The sequence below is a fragment of the Chaetodon trifascialis genome, chromosome 1, assembly GCF_039877785.1.
Source record: "Chaetodon trifascialis isolate fChaTrf1 chromosome 1, fChaTrf1.hap1, whole genome shotgun sequence".
NCBI classification, from domain to species: Eukaryota; Metazoa; Chordata; class Actinopteri; order Chaetodontiformes; family Chaetodontidae; genus Chaetodon; species Chaetodon trifascialis.
The window spans coordinates 23,732,518-23,750,040 of NC_092056.1; the positions used below are offsets into that span (position 1 = coordinate 23,732,518).

Sequence of the window (17,523 nt, forward strand, 5' to 3'; positions counted from 1 at the left end):
AATTCATTATATAATATATTAAAAAACTGTTTGAGATCCGCTCAAACCCACAGGTGTCTGTCACAGCAGCATTTTGACCCAACATAGCAGGAAAAGCACGGGTGTAACTAATAAATTAAGAATCAGAGTTTAGCTTGTTTTCAATGTTACGTTTGCCTCTCCCATTTTAAATTCATCATACTGAGCATGCCGTGAAGCAGTAAATGTCACCTCAGCTACTGGGGAAGGTGACCACAGGGCCAGCTTTTTATAAGGCCAAGTCTAAAGCACACAGCAGGTAGAGGTGAAGTTAGTTTTCAGATATTGCTAAAAAAAATTGCAGTTTTTTAGTTTTAATCTTTTCCCATTTAATTGTAAAAAATGAAACAAGAGCACTGATGGAGTTTAGGTCTCATCCAAAACCTGGTGTGTAGATGCTTGATGTGGACCAATGTATTCACTGACTGGGGTTAAGCAAGGGTTATTTAACAGGTCAGGCTTGACTGATCACAGCTCTCTACAGGCTGGAATTTGCTTTTCCAGGCAACCTACCTGCTGAAAAATAACCTCATATAATCATCAGATGAAAGCACTGTGCTGCTCATTCCCTTTTGTGTTTCACCCTCCCCCTCCTCCTTTACATTTTTTTCCCCTAATACAAATTTGGTTCTTTCAGCATGCTCAAAGCTGTACGTGCATCCCAATGTTTCCTGTTAGCAGGCATGCTCTAAATATACCAGTACTACTACAAAGCAGCAGGGTAGCAGGAAAATATCAAACAAAATGGTGCTCGTGAGATCAATTACATGATAGAAAATGGAGGTTTAAGTCTAGCGTATATGCAGCAGCGTATAGCTGTTCATATTTCAGTGCTTGCCTGCTAGCTGTCTAATCTCTTTTCCCTCACTTTTTCATTAGGAAGAGCCAAAGCTGTTTTTTAATTGAGTGTTTCCCCAGTTAATCCCTTGCTGTGTGTGTATGTGTGCATGTTCGCATGTGTGTGTGAGATACATAAACATGTTTGTGGGTCAGTGTTGCATGTTGTGTTGAAAGTCATGTAAATGTACATGTTCTTGTGAGATTGTGTGTGTGTGTGTGTGCGCGTGCGTGCGTGCGTGCGTCCGCTGAATAAAGCAGAAATCCCGCGTGGCCATGTGCACTCTGCTGATACAGTATTTGTCTTTAAGAGGGGGCTTGATGGTGCTGTTACTACTGTTTCCAGTTGTGGCACTGAGATTATAGCCCTCCATTCATAAAAAGGGGGATTTCCTGACAAGAACTAGCACTACTGTCTCAATAAGCCCCTCAGGATGAGAAACACACACAGCTTCATTCACACACACACGCACTTAGAGCAGTTTTGAAGATGACTCAGTCACACACAATCAGAATTTTTGAGGTAGATGCACTTAAAGGCGATGAAGGTCTCCCTGAGATGCTGAAGCACCACATTGCAGTCTTCGCCTGCAAACCACTATCATATCTTGATTCTATTAAAATCAAACCCTCACACACATACACATACACACACACACACTGGCAGCATGCCAAGTAGGGCAGGACAACACTGGGGGACAAGGGATGGAGGTTATTTGGCACAATAAGAGGATGGGAGCCAAGCAAGCCTCGAACGGCAACTAGGCTATCACTCTCCGGAAAAAACGAGTCGTAGCCTATCATCGGGGATCACTCTGTAATGTCAGATCAGGGGGCAGCTCTCATCTAATTAGACATGCAAGATTATGTCTGGAGGATGGCCTCTTTAAATCCAGCTGGGGAGGCAAATAAATCACTTTCCTCTCCATCAGTAATAAACATCATGAGCAGCCAGCACCATCCAGGTGGACATGCATCTAAATGTAGAAGTATGAAACAAGGTGGAGTTCTACTCAGCACATAAAGTATTTAACTGACAATAAAATGAAAGAAATATTGAACACATAAACAGGGTTTTGAAATGCAATGTTTTATTTTTATTTTTTTAATGAAAATCACTCCTACCTAAATTCAGTGAAAAGTAAGCATTTCACTGCTCACAAAAAAAACAAAAGACAACTATGGACGTCCTCCAATGTAAAGGTGTCAAATATAAAGATAGTCATTTAATGTCTGGTGAGTTATTTCACAAGGTGTATTTTATTTTAGATACCAGGTTCATCATGCGAGTAAGAGGCAACAGGTAGTCCCACTCAGCCTAAAGAAACATGTAAATAACACCTAATACAGAAGTGGCATTGTTGTGTATTAAAAGCAGGGCTGCTCCTCCTCTGTTACAAGTGGAATATTACTAATAGTTCACTAATTAGATCACCAGCACACAGCTAGATTACAGTTGCTCAGTATTAAGATAATCAGCCAGTTGCTCAATCTAAACAGTGTATTTCATACCTTTTACATTGTTGAGTCCAAGCTCCATATTTTGTTACACGTTTGTTTCCGGTCTCTCTGCTTTGCTGTCTCTGATGACAAAAGATTGACTGATTACATATCTGCTCTTTTTGTATCTTTCTTCTTTTAACAAAAGTTTCATTGGCAGTTTCCGTAAAGCTCCCTGCCAAAAGCTTTGGCGTTTACTAGCGTGCCTTGATGTACCCAAAAGTAGTTTTTAAAACAGGCTTGCTAAAATATCTGGCTGGCTGAGTGCACTTGGTACTGTGTGAAGTGAAATGTTGAGTAACAGACTTAGCACATGCGTACATGTGTATTTGTAGACAGAGTATATTGCAAAACATCTGAGGCCCTGAGTGTGTTAGTCCAGGATCAGCCCTGTGTGTGCTGCTCTGAAGGAAGTCAACATAGTTTTTAGTTGACCAGCAGGTCTGTCTTCACTGCATGGTTTAGGACAGGTTTTCTGCTACTTTGACAGTGGGTATGATTATAAGAGCTGACACCCTCTGTGAGGGAACTGAGTTCATATAAATCAAAGACTTTTTGAAATCGGAGTCAAGCTTGTTTGATTTTATTTTTAGTTTGTCGTCTTGAAAAATTATGTGACACAAACCTGAGTGGTTATTTTGTCAATTTTGTCTTTATCTTATTGGGATGTTAAATAAATTCAGATGATTGTATGGCAGTCCTAATCCTTCTCTTATAGTTAAAGGTCAGCAGATATGCTTTCTGAGGCATATTTGTCCAGTTCTTCACGTCAGGGAGACGTGACTGTGACCTGAAAGAGTAGATCTGGCCAATTTCAGACCTCTTTTCTCATCAAGAGGTTGATTTGAAAGCCTGTGTTTCCTCCCTGTCATTTGAGTTAATATAGTTCAGCCTATGGTCAGACTGTTCAGTTGAAGGGAGCACTGGTGTTAGCACTGATGTTAGTAAACCCCTGGGTGGTCCTGTTCATCAGCCACAGCAGGGTGGAACAGGCTATAACCATCACTAAGATGTGGCTTATTGTGGCTTACGCTTCGTGTGTTCTCTCTCTCTCTCTTTCTGCTTGTGTGTGTCTGCCTGCACAATATATACTTTTCATCATATTAACTTTATTCCAAGCTGCTGTTGTAAATGTCATCCTTGCATGCAATATATGGCAGTTGGTAGGAGCCACCTCACCATCAGTATTCTGTCTGTACTGGCTCAACTGATGATTTCACAGCCCTCAAGTATCTCGTTTCACAGTTCAGGTTTTCCCATATGGGGATCAGAGAGATGCTTTAGCCCTGTTATGTGCTGTTAGCCGCTGAGCTGCTGCCTGGTAATATGACACTGTTACTCTGCAAGGCCCGTACCCTAGTCAGCTTTTATTTGGTGAAGGAAGAACATTGTGTTTTGTCCCATTCAGCTGCTTTGTAATGTTTGTTTTTCTCTTCTTCCCGGGTGTCACAGCTGGTTCATTTTCTTTCATTGTGTCCCTCTGACTTGGCACGCTTTTCTCTGCCATTCATAGTGTCATTGGACATGTACTGGTGTTTTTCACAGGAAGTGATGTCACCGTGAACATTGCCGCCCACATTGCCAAATACACTCCCAAGGGCACGTTGCATGGCAACCATAAAGTGTCATTGTCAAGAGGATTTGTGAAATATAATATCATCCAGAGGGGGCAGGGACACCAGGAAGAAGGGACGTCTTTTTAGCACAGTGCTGCTGAAAGAATCTACTGTTTTCTACTGTCAGACTTTACCATGGGAGCATGTTTGAGTGCTAATGTGTTCAGAAATGACTTTGATACAGATCACCACTTGTTATCAGTATTAGTATATGAGCTTGCTATATTTTTTGTTGTTTTGTTTTTTGATGGACGCTGTGATATGTTGAAACCCCTGTGATGAGGTGTTAATGCTGCTGGTAACTGGTCATGTTAGTTTGGCGAGTTTAACGTGTCTGAAGTATGTCTCTGTCAAGGGAATTCATCAAACAAGGGCATTACAGAAACTTATATTGAGGCAATGCAAATGCACAGGCCTCTCCAGGTTTTTCAGTTCTGTTCTACATACTAATCTCACACATTGCACATGATTGCTGCTTCAACCCTTCAAGAAACTGTCAATCTCAATCACTGAATTGAATGGGAAGCTACTCAACACCACAGTCAGATGAGTTGGAAAGAAGTTGGATTAATTTTGGCTTTAAGAATATTATATCTCAGTCAAATGTCTATGTCCATGATGGAAGTAAACCAGGATGTTACGGCTAAGAATGCTGACATTAACTAATATAAGTTTATAGACATGCTGTCCCCTTCATCTAATGGAATTGATTTATGAATATGGGCAGTGTTTCTCTTGGTGGTTGGTTGACTTGTTGAACAAGCTAATACGCTGTCGTAACAGGTTGGCTTGCTGTTCCCTACATTACTTGCATATCCTGCAGGCTGACCGCCTTCCTAGTGGGCCCGTTTGGTGTCTGAGGAACTGACATGCTATCTAACAGAATGACTTGTTAGCTAACAGGGGAGAATATTGGCTAGCATGGGAATCTTTGTGCACTCTCAGTATGAGTCTCTAATATAATCTCATATGAATACGCCCCACAGGGACAACCTTCTCACTAGAGACAAACCCGCTCGTGCAACACTCTGTCTGGGTGTGTGCGTGTGTGCATGGGTGTGTAGTACAGAGCATGTTTTTATTTGTCGGACGGCTGTGTGGATTTGTTGTGTGTATGCAAGCAGAGTGAGAAAGGGAAGATGCCGTATTGTGTGAGTATGATAGCGGCGTTTTTATTTTATTTTTCCCATTAACATCACACCAAGCCAGAGATTTGGCGCCTGTGGCTTCTGAGAGATAATACATGTGGAGAGGCGCAAGATGGGAAGTCTCTGCATATGTGGTGAGAGAATATATGGGGAAAGGTCAGAGAAATAATATGTGACCGTGTGTGAAAGAGAGAGGAGAGAGATAGAATGAAGCGCTGGCGAAAAGTATAAGCTTGGGTCTATTCATTGTACAATCTGCTGCTATCTGGGCTCCTGATACGATCACATCCCCGCAGTCTGTCTTGATGCTGCAGTTGGACATTAGGCCATGGTGAGAATTTCGACACTCACAAATAAGCAATAGTAGCTTGAACGAAAAATATTTGCCAAATTATGATCAAATGACGTCGGCCTGGATCCACATACTGGGTGGAGCTTTAGCAAAGCACTGAATTCCTTTCTCCATAAACTCTGGCAGCTCCCATTATGAGCATGTTAATACATGTAAGCATTTCTCACCGTTCTTCAGCGGGCCCCCAGGCTGCCATTGTATGTATGTCGGGGTCAAATATTGCATGCTGACAGCTGTGCAGAGAGTGTTTCTTATAGAGTACAGGCTGCAGATGTATTGTTTACTAGCGGCAGTGCCCAAATTTATGATCTCTTATTTCACTCTGTCTTGTATACTGGTGCAGCCCTGCAGGGGCCTTTTTTTCTGCGAGACACGTCCAACCTTTGCGACATGTTTGTCTGCCATGGAGTGTAAGCCTCTTTTTAACGTCTGTATGACAACACAGCCTCATCCTTTTCTCAAAATCCATTTAAGACCGTCCCTCACCCCAGCAGTTCCTTATCCATCCAGAAAATCTGTTAAACTGTCTTAGTGTAGATTTACTGCAGAATTAACTGAATACTCTCTGTGTTTATTCTGAAATAAATGCCAGCTCTCTTTGCCCGGAGGTTTTTCTGTGAAGCGCAGTGAAAGAGTTGGGTTTGCATTGCAGGAGGATGCTACCATTCAAGAAATTTTGTTCTCTCTCGTTGTCTGCAATCTGAAGCTCAGCTCGAGTTAGACAATCCAAAGATTTTCCAAAATTACCGCCAAAATATGAATTTGCCCGTATAATACATTGATACTGACGCAGTAACAGCTCAGTATTAGTATTTTGTTGGCCTTCATACACATGGGCAAGGTCACCGCACTGAAGTTATTTTTATCCTCATCTGATATTTTAGAACTTTTGATAAGAACACTGACGCCATTGTGAGATTCACAACCAGTGGGGTTGAATGTACATAGACTTTGACTATAGTCATGTTTTTAGACAGTTTGTCTCTCCGGGCTGTACTTCAATGGCATTTGACAACACAACATACTCCTATTAACAACAAAGCAGTAAACATTACTGCATGTACGTGGAGCAGGTTTTCATGGTTCTGGCCTTCATCTCATCGTATTCATGTTGTGTTTTTCCCTCCCACAGGAAGATTGTCATCAAGATTGGGAAGAAGAAAAAACGAAAGCCGGAGTCTTCAGAGGAGTCTGATGATGACCCTCCCTCCCGACACACTTCTAAAAATGTGGACTCGGTAAGATCCAGCACACGCACATACACACACACACACACACACACACACACACACACACACACAAATAAACATGAACACACATGCAGTATAAACCTAAGTGGGGTTGTCGTGCTTGGGAGCTTTTGTGGTGTATTTCATCTCACTTTATCAAATTGAAATATTCAAACTGTGAGGCAATCCTGTGATTTTAGGTGGGAATTTATTTGATAGTTTTTAAATTCCCCACTTTATTCAGATGTGGTGGTGTTATTGCTTGTGGCGTCACATCTCTGCTGAAAGAAAACAAATGGAATTTTTCTGTTGCCCTTCTGGTACAAGGCACTGAGTGAAGTGTCGTTCCTGGTCTGATTGTTCACACTGCTGCTGAGCCGAGAGGAAAGCTTCACAGCTATAGTCTGAGCCTGACGGGATTGACTCTGTGGTTCACCTGGAGGTCTTGCAGTGGGTGGCTATCTCAAGTACACATTCTTATCTGCGTTGATGACGGAGACATCTGCAGCGCTGCACACATAACACGACAATAGCACCTCGCACCTGCACAGTCCCCACACCTAAACTGAACAACTGAACAGTTTTTCATTTAAAAGGAAATGTTGTTGCCACAGCAGCCAGTGAATTTATATCCCTCAGGTTTCCACCTTAGTGTGATAACACAGCAAAATTAAATTATCACTTTTTTTTTTTTTTTCAAATCCAGAGTAATGACACTTTGTTTTCCACTAAACACAAGGAAAATTGATGATTGCTCACCTACAGTTGAGATTTTTCAAGGTGCAAAAAAATGCCACAGGAAGGGCAACCATCACATCCTGATGGATAAGAACTTGTCTAAAAGATATGAGCTGAACATTAGTTCCTACCTCACTTTGAAACAAATAACAGCAGCTCGAAGAATGGACATGCCAGGCAATATTTTGCATGTTTTTAAGATTTTAACATTCAGTAATAGAAATTTACAAGTGAAGTACTGGGGAGGGTAAATATAATTTTTGTTATATAAAATGCAATGCAAAATCCAGATAAATTATCAGTAATTCACCTATTTAATTTTTCATTGAAGGGGGGATTACAAACCTCTTGTTCGTATATAGTGGAACATGAATAGTTACTGTCTGATATTGATCAACAACACTGCCAAACCCCACCTGCAATTTTATGGCTATTTTCAATGTGGTCAGTAATGATATTATTATGAAGTAGGGGACACATGTTTTTTCTTTATTTTAAAGTAACAATCATCAAGATCTCTTAATTATCTTTGGCAGCACCTATTGGTGGTAATTGCAGTCAGGCTGTCAACAAATGTTCTAAATCTAAATATATATATTGATATAAATATAAATCTGAATATATATTAGAATTAAAATAATCCAAATATTCAATGGTTGAAAATTTAGATTTGATTGTGGAAAAAGAAAAGCAGCACCACCGCAGATACACTGACCGCATTGCATTATTACTGTTTTTTTCCAACATAAAATCTCTAATCCAGTATGGTGAGAATAATTAGTTAGATGTGAAAATATTCTGCTCAACACGCTATTTTCCCCTGCTGCCTCTCTGATGTCTGCCCTGTTCCTCGCTCCTCTCCTGATTTGGTGGATTGAAAATTTATTTTGACCAAACCAGAGTTGGTGGTGATTGTTGGAACAGTGTAGAGATGAGTCAAGAAGGTTTTCGTGAGTTTTACTTAGTCTTTGTCACATTTAAATGAAGTGTGTTTTATGATGATAAAATTTGTGTTTTTGTGAATGGAGTCTGGTGGCTTTAGCGAGAGGGGTGTAGTAGCTGTTTCCAGTTAAACTGAAAGGATCTTAGTCTTTAACGAAAGGTCTGTAGAGATCATTTCCATAATGTTGTCAGACATGTAGAAGAAAGCCTGCCAGCGGCAAAAACAAACACTTTCTGTGAACATACATTGATGGTGAGCAAATACCTGGAGGGATTAAATTTCAGTTTGGGAAAGTAGGGTCCATAATCGGATAACATGTGGCCAGAACTTCTGTTCATCCGGGACATTGAACTCTTCCAGGATGTGTGGAAACCCTGGACACATCACTGTCATTGATTGAAAATTAAACAACATGGACTAGAACGTTGTAGGAATGCAGATCTTTTGTTTATGTTGAAATAATATGCAAGTAGTATGTGTCTGGTATTGGTTTTCCCTCTTATGGACATAATGTGCAACAATAGATTTTCGAATGGTTGAACCTTTGTGTGGACTTGTTTTTCTGGTTTCATTGTCTGTAGTCACTCACCTATTTTTTAAACTGTAGTAACTGTTTGCATACATTACCCCGCTTCACACACAAGTGATTTGAACAGTGAGTCTGTTGCGTTAGCTCCTCCTACCCTCACTGGCGGACCCACCACTGCTGGCTGATGGGATGTCGCTACAGACACCCCCTTCATAATGCTGCAAATGCAAGAGCTTTCATCAGTGGGCCGTAGGCTCAGTCACCATTGTGTTACCTCATTTGGCGATAGATGGTGACTTAACAGACATTTATTTAATTAAAATCTTAAATGCTATTACTTTAACACAATCCTGTGATTGGAGCACTACAGCTCTCTACAGCCATGACAAATATCTGCTAAGTAAAGAGCGACATGTATGCATGAGCAGTGATGACAAGTGGCTGTCTCCTCATTCGCCCTACCACCTCTCTTCCCCTGCTTTTGCATCCTTTCCGGACTATTACCTATCATATAATTATGCTCAATAAATGGCGGCCCTGGCCTTAATTAAAACAGTCTGTTGATGACTCATTTAGGATGATCCTGCAGAAGAAGTCACGGTAGCATAGCCGACAGCTAGAATTGATGCATGGCCACCTCAGGGGTTCAGTCCTATTGCGTGGCATGCGGTAGGTTTGACTGTAGCTTCTGGTCAGCTTGGGCTCAGGGATGTGAGGGTATATCTCCATGGGGATATTGTACTCCACACCTAATTAACTTTGGCTTAGTGGCATTTATTCCTAATTAACTACATATTATCATTAGGAGGGGCTTGTGTATTGATGCAGGATACAGCAGCCCACGCATATGATAATTATAAACGCTTGACAGGAAGGAATAAAAAAAGTTGGATTTTAAAGCACTCATTTGTGTGTGTGTTGGGGGGGGGGGCTGACTTCTCAGCATGTTTTTCTGAATTTTTTTCTTGGTATAGAAATCTAGGTCATTATGGGTTATGTTTTTTCAAGGTTTTCAGGAGGACTCATATTATACTTTTCAATATGATTCATGTTTTTCAGCCTTCTCCAAGAGATATGGTATACACTACATGTGAATACAAAAGGCCTGTTCATACAGTGACACTGGAAAATATCTATTAAACGTAGACAGGATCTTCCTCTAATGTAGTTTTCTAAAGCATTCAGAATTATAGGGGGCATGTCAGAACTATGTCAACATGTCAGGAGGACATTTAAAAACTAACATTGATCTTGAACGGCAAGATAATTTACTTAAGCTAAGCAGGAGGGTGCAGGACACTCAGAGCCTCGATTTAGAGCATGTATACGGTGTGTACTGTGTTGGTTTTGGCTGGAACACAGCAGAGCAGGGCCAGCTCTGTAAGCACAAAAGTCTGTCCCTTACTTACTGAGTGAGTGATGAAGGTTCACCATAGGTTGGTCAAGTGCTGGAGTGACCCACTTAGCCGGTGCTCTTTGAAAAGCAATAGGCATGGGCAGTCCTCAGTGTGGTCCTCAGGAGGCTTTTATAGTGAGGTGTGGACTGTCTCAAATTCACATTATGGACACCACCGCTAACTGTCCATGTAACAATTCGGCCACAACTGAGCACAATTCATGGTCCAGCCCTATACTGAGTTTTGACCTCGTCTTGTTCAGTGAGGTTTCCAGCTGAGCACTGGTAACTTCAGTGATCTACAGGTGTAACATAGTGACATTGTTTATTTGCTCTGGAGAGCCATTTGAGACATTGTCTGTAATTCTTGGAAAAGAGCTGCTGAGATAATTTTTGTCACAACCACTTATGGAAGGTCACCAACCTTTATCCTGATCCAAAGTTTTTATTTTTCAGTTGTGAAATTGATCTTTGAAGTAATCCATAGCAGTTGAATATTTTTCTGTAAATGTGCTTCTTCCAGAAGAGGCGATCTAATCGCCAGGTGAAGAGAAAGAAATACGCCGAAGAGCTGGAGGCCAGGTTGTCAGATGATGAAGTCAAGGTTATTGTCAAAGCCAAGAAAACCAGCGCTGCAGCATCCAAGGAGCCCGCTCTTCAACTCTTTGTAGTAAGTCGTTCTGCCTACAACTCCACCCAAAGTTGACTTTAAATTCATTCATTATTTAGAAAACTGGAGAGCAGAATACATTTCATTACATTATATTACAATTATTCCAGCTATGTGTTGTCTTACAAACAACAGTCAGACAAGGATTGTTTTTGTGACAATGATGCGCATGAATATTGTTGAGAAGAAATTATTATACACTGAAAAGTCAAAGCACATTTTGTAGCATCACATGCTCAGTGAAGTGCAGCACAGCCTGTTCTTTTCAACACCACACAATGACGTACAAGCCAGAACCCCTGCAGTACGCCTGTACATGGAGGGAAGATACATATTCAGTGCCAATTAATCACTGAGATGCAACAGCAAAGAAATTATGAGGGATTAGTATTATGACAGCTATGCTCAGAAACATGTTTCTACAGACATATTGTGCAAAGCTTCCGCCCTGGTGTCAGTTGTCTAAATCAGTCAGTCTGCACAGGTGAGAGCAGAACATGTCCGTTTCAGGAAGAGCACAATCGCACGGGACCGTGCAGCTTTTTCTGATTACACTATACTAATGCACTGTGGTGAGTGGTTTTTACATGAGGAAGTGTCTCGACACTTATGCAAATTTCTGATGTGGGAGACTATGAAGTAACACTTGACATTAAATGTTGCTTGTCCACTGTATTTGTAGGAGAATCCCAGTGAAGAGGATGCTGCTGTTGTTGACAAAATCATGTCCTCTCGTATCGTCAAGAAGGAGGTAATGATTTGCTGACAGGTTTATTCCTGCTTTTTAGTGGTTGTAAAAGCTCCAGTAGTATCACAGTAGTGAGATCTGAATTATTTACCACCGCAAACATTGTTGTCAGCACATTATTTGACTTGATAATTGTAGCTTTTATCATGGTTGTAAATAACAGTACTTTATGAGAGAGCTTAATACAGCAATTCCATAACTCTATGTGTAATTTGTAATCATATATTGTTCTGTTATTTTAAACCCCTCTACAGGTTTCTCCAGGAGTGGTGATCGAAGTGGAGGAGTTTTTTGTAAAATACAAAAACTAGTAAGTTTATCGTTGTGTTGTAGAAACTGTTTTTTATGAATGAAACCATAACTGAATTGTTAGAAACAATTTGTCTATTATACCTATCATACATATCATCTCAGTTTAAGTAAGTGTGTGATCTGTTGCATAGAAGTAGAAAACTGATGATGATGACGACTTTGTGAAAGGATGCTGAATAAGTGATTGCACAAGCATACGAGCATCTCCGCCGTCCATTGGGCAGCTTTCAGTATTGTCATGTGTGTCATCAAAATTTGAAATAGTCATTTCATTTTTCGTCTATGAACTCAGGGGCATTATTTTTTATGTTTTCAGCCCATTAATGAAAAGGAAAAATTAATGTGGCACTTGAAATTTTTATAAACCAAATGGCTGAAGAGATCATCAACTCTCTCATTAGCTTGTCAATAAAAGGCTCATCGGGTGGCCTCAGCGGTTAAGCCAGATGCTGCTTCGAAGATGTGTTTCAGGGTCTCTCACCTTGGTCTGGTGTGTGTGTGTGTGTGTGTGTGTGTGTGTGTGTGTGTGTGTGTGTGTGTGTGTGTGTGTGTGTGTGTGTGTGTGTGTGTGTGTGTGTGTGTGTGTGTGTGTGTGTGTGCGCACGCGCGCGGATGTCAGCTCCTACCTACACTGTGAGTGGGCCACAGAGCAGCATCTGGAGAAGGACAAGAGGATTCAGCAGAAGATCAAACGTTTCAAGATGAAACAAGCACAGAGGGCGCTCTTCTTTGCAGATGTAAGGCTGTGTGTTTGTGTCTTTGTTTGTGGAAACACTGTATACTGTCTTTACGTGTACACATATATTTGGGCATTTGGTATGAGCAGGTGTACGTTTTCACAGTTTGGTGTCTCTTAGGACCTGTGTGTGTTTAGTGTGCATGTATATACAGTAGGTATTTTGTGTGTGTGTGTGGATGTTTCATTTACTTTTTGTGCTTTGTTTGTGTGGGCAGACACATCTGTGTGCATATATTTGAATCTCTTTCTACCCGTTGAGTCGTTACAGCAGTGATGCTTATCTCAGATTCCAGATGGTGAGTGGGCACTTAGGTTTATTCTCTCTTTCTTTCCCTCTTGTCATTTTTCCTGTCTCTCTCAGATGGAAGAGGAGCCCTTTAACCCTGACTATGTAGAGGTAGACAGAGTGCTGGAGGTGTCATATTGTGAGGACAAAGACACAGGAGAGGTAAAGTGAATCCACTTTCATTTGTTAATCATATCCATGAGCAGCTTCTGTGTGTGTTTATTTGTATCTACGTGTCTGAACATGTTTTTCTCTTTTTCAGCTTTTTTAATGGTTTTTGTGGTACCTTTTAGTATATTCTCCACTCAAGTGATATCTTTGTATCGCAGAAGTGCCCAAGGCCATCCTAATGGGCTTCCTCGCAGCCTTTGTTAATATTATGAAAGCAGAGCTTGGCCTCGTTCTAGTCTTTTGCAGTGCTGATTCTCCTCTGCCTGCTGCAGGAGGTGGTGTACTACCTGGTGAAGTGGTGCTCTCTGCCTTATGAGGACAGTACCTGGGAGCTGAAGGACGACGTAGATCAGAGCAAGATTGAAGAGTTTGAGCAGCTGCAGGCAGTCAAGCCAGACTCACGCAGGGTGGTGAGCTGTGCCCTCCAACTTTCCTCCCTTGTCACTATACTCGCTCTCATACTTGGGTTGAATCCCATTTCTCTTTTCTACCCCTACCTCTTGTCCCTTGCCCCTTGAAACGGATTGCCAAGGGGTAGGGCCGAAAGTCAACCCCTCCAAATTGGGACACCCCTTCGACAATCGTGTATGTCATCAGTAGTCGCCACTGCCTCTTACGTAGGCAGATGCGACAAGCTTTTGCCGGAGATCTCGGGGAATCATGCCGTCTGCCGCTGTGGTAATCTCTGTTACGTGGGCTATTGGGATCTTTTTACGGTTGTCAACATCCATATAACATGTTAGCACGGATTGTCTCGACTACTATCGATTTTTTTCGGGGGATTTTTTACGAGGAAAATGACCACTACACATTGAAACAACGTTAAAATAGACAATAAAGTGGTTTTCGTACATTTTAAAACTTTATTCATGGAGAAAATACTTACATTTGTGGCCTTCTTTAGTTGCGGAAGCAGCCATCTTGCCGGTCTTGCAAGGCATTCTGGGAAATCTATCGTACCCCTCCGTTTAGAGTGTGCCTTGGAAAAATCTCCATTTGGAGGGGTACATAGCCCTACCACTTCCCCCTACCCCTCCATCATAATGGGAATTGGGACACCCCTACCCCTCCACGTGAACGCGCAAAACAGAGGGGTAGGGCCAAGGGGGAGGGCCAAGGGGTGAAATGGGATTCAGCCTTTGTGTGTCTGTCTATACATCCACCCACCCACCTATCCATCCATCTTTTTCTTTTGTTGCTGATATTTTGAAGTGCTATTAAGGGAGGTTCCCCCTTATCTAAAAATCTGACTTTTGTGCTGTAGAATAATTTTAGTGGAAGTGTTGGTGTACACTGCACCCTCCAAATATGCTGTATGGTGAAATTAATGGGCATCAGTAGTCAAACAAACTTTTGAGACTCAGAAAAAAACACCTTCTGGCAGTCACTTCAAGAGCAATGAATGATGTTTCTGCTCTACAAGTAAAAATATTACTTTGCTTTTACCAGAGGAGATTTCCTAGCCAAGACCTAATTGGCAACAGCGTATTAGAGCTAAAACAGAAGGGGGATGAAAAATGCAAATGGTTTCAAATAGAACCATGATTTCAGTTGTAATCTATAGTTTCTGCTCCCTAAAGCAAAAAGCAAAACACAGGGTTGTCCTTATAGTATAGTATAATAACCTGACTACACACAGATCAGTCATGTAATTTGTATAGTCTGGATAAGTATGATTTGAACAGTCACATCAAGATTTTTTCGTGTCATCTTTCTTCTTCCCATATTTACCTCCCTGTCCACCAGGAAAGTACACACTTTGCATATCTGTTCTTTAACTGTTGGTCCACGTGTTTCTCAGTTTTGATACAAATGCATAAATCCTTACCGCTGCACATCTATCATATAACATTTTGTGTGGTCTATTATTTTGAGACAGATTTTTAGAATACACCAAACCATCGTATTTCCCTAAGACTGCTGCATGTCTATCATTTCCATCCTTATGTGTAAAATGTTTTATTCTATATAAATGTTTTTATCCAAAATATAAATTTAGAGTTAATTTCGACAAAATGAAATTTGTCTCTTAGGAGCGGCCCCCAGCAAATCTGTGGAAGAAGAGGGAGCAATCGAGGGAATACAGGAATGGCAACAGCCTCAGGGACTATCAGCTCGAAGGGGTCAACTGGCTCCTCTTCAACTGGTATAACAGGTCAGTTTTAAATACTGTGTATTTGCATAAATGCAAAGACCAACAGCTTGTTCACCCGCGGTGTGAATTGGTCCTTATGGGTTACCTGACCTACATCTATAACCCCGGTCATGACTGGGGTGTTTGTGGGTGTGATGACGGTAAAGCTAGAGTGAAAACTGCACGCCGCCTGCTTTTGCAAGTAACTTTTTCAGCTGTGAGACAGAACCACACACATTACACAGTATATAGAGGATTTGATATCTCTGTTCTGTAAATGCAGCCTTCTGTAACTGAACAGGACTGAATTTATATTTAACCTGCATAATGAATTGCTTTCCAATCAACATAATTACATAATACAAAACGCGGAAATAACGGAATACATATTTCAATCACAATGTCACAGACTATTATGCTTTTCGAGACAGGGGTGCATGCTGCCACTCTGCATAGGTAAGCTGGCATTAATAGCTTCAGCACACCTCTCAGACGGAAAGACGGATACAGTAGTAGATTTAACATGAATCATACACCTCAAGCAAACTTGTATCTCTTTACATACTGTATTTGCTTGTGAAACCTCAATAGTCCCACACTGACAGAATACTACAGTATATTTATTGATTTAGAAATTTTACGTAGGCATTTTGTATTTCAAGAGGAATCCTCTGGGTGCATCGAGACTGCAGATAATGAATAACAAATCGCTTTTCCTAGTGCGTGCATGCATGTGTGCATGCATGCGTGTGTGCGTGCTGTGATTTGGCTGTATTCATGTTATTTGGTTGGGCCTGCGAGGAGAGTCAAATTTCTTGTCAAGGTGCACACTGCTGCAACAACAATTGCTTTTCTTCGCCCACGATCACAAAAGAAGTGCTACACAGTACATCCGGAGTACATGGTGTCAGTGTGCTTGCATTAACCCTGGGAATTGGCTTTATGTGTGAGCATGCAGGATTTTGTGTATGCCTACGCAGAGAGATTCATCAAAAGTAGAGAGCTGCTTAAGAGGCCAGTGGGAATATCTGCACGTTGCAATTAGCATCAAGACATAATACCCCCACCCACTGGACAGCTGAATAAATGGTTTGCTGGAGTACACCACGCAGCAGAGGCAGTTGCATTTCCCATTATGCTGTATCTCATCTCTCTGGTCTGTTATTACTGCTTATGATGTCGTTTTCGCCTCCATTGTTCACAGTTTATTATTTTTGTATCATGGGACTTTTGCCTTTTCCTTGTTTCCCTCCCTTTGCTCTCGTTCTGTGTCTTCATCTTCACCGCTTTCTTTTTTATCCCAACACAATTTTTTTTTAAACGTAACAAAAATGCTCACGACACACCTTTGTCGTAGTGATATGTAGACATAGTAGGTCAGGCAGCAACATTGTCAGACTTGAAAAATTCACATCCGCACACATACTGTTTGCTGTGCACACCAGGGATATACATGATCTTTACATTTTCACACAGGTGCCTTTGATTTAGTATGGTTCATCACTTTTTTTCTTGTCTTTCTTCTGCTGTTTCTTACTCTGCCCTAATTATCTCGCCGCCTTTTCTCTTCTCACTCGTCTTATCTGCACCTGGCAGACGAAACTGCATCCTGGCAGATGAGATGGGCCTGGGAAAGACCATCCAGTCCATCACATTCCTAGAGGAGATCTTTCGTGTGGGCATTAAAGGACCATTCCTGATCATCGCCCCGCTCTCCACCATTGCCAACTGGGAGCGCGAGTTCCGTACTTGGACCCATCTCAATGTCATCGTCTACCATGGAAGCATGGTCAGCCGGCAGATGCTCCAACAGTATGAGATGTATTTCAGGGATGCGCAGGTAAATGGGCGAGAGGCACAGAGATCTTGTTTCTTTTCATTTTTACCAGATATTTGTAATCAGGGTGTTGCTCACTGACCACACACACTGTTACTGAATTGAGTATGAATAGTTGAAAAACTGGTAGCATTAATGCATACATTGCAGTCCCACAACAAAATCAGCACAGGACCTCCAACGTGTTACACAAGGGAAGTGCAGCACATACAGTATATCACGTGTCATTGTCAATGTGGGCCTCTCTTTAAAAAACCAATGCAAATCTTGGTTTTATTGGCATATTGGCAAGACACGTGCCTCTGTAGACAGTCCATCAG

At 41.4% G+C, this 17,523-nt stretch overlaps 1 protein-coding gene across 5 annotated transcripts in view; it reads left to right on the forward strand.

Moving 5' to 3' along the window:
* The window catches only part of chd9 (chromodomain helicase DNA binding protein 9), a 72,932-nt gene that overhangs the window by 29,571 nt on the left and 25,838 nt on the right, over window positions 1-17,523 (forward strand). For 4 of the 5 annotated variants that reach the window (XR_011602476.1, XM_070970662.1, XM_070970678.1 and 1 more), the window contains 9 exons: window positions 6,604-6,709; window positions 10,830-10,976; window positions 11,659-11,727; window positions 11,979-12,034; window positions 12,656-12,773; window positions 13,137-13,223; window positions 13,505-13,642; window positions 15,266-15,387; window positions 16,963-17,206. Coding sequence is in view for 4 of the 5 variants with exons in the window: in XM_070970662.1 (XP_070826763.1) it covers window positions 6,604-6,709; window positions 10,830-10,976; window positions 11,659-11,727; window positions 11,979-12,034; window positions 12,656-12,773; window positions 13,137-13,223; window positions 13,505-13,642; window positions 15,266-15,387; window positions 16,963-17,206 (1,087 nt within the window). In the remaining variant the exon portion in view is untranslated. The remainder of the gene's footprint in view (window positions 1-6,603; window positions 6,710-10,829; window positions 10,977-11,658; window positions 11,728-11,978; window positions 12,035-12,655; window positions 12,774-13,136; window positions 13,224-13,504; window positions 13,643-15,265; window positions 15,388-16,962; window positions 17,207-17,523) is intronic. The other variant, XM_070970670.1, reaches the window with a different exon arrangement.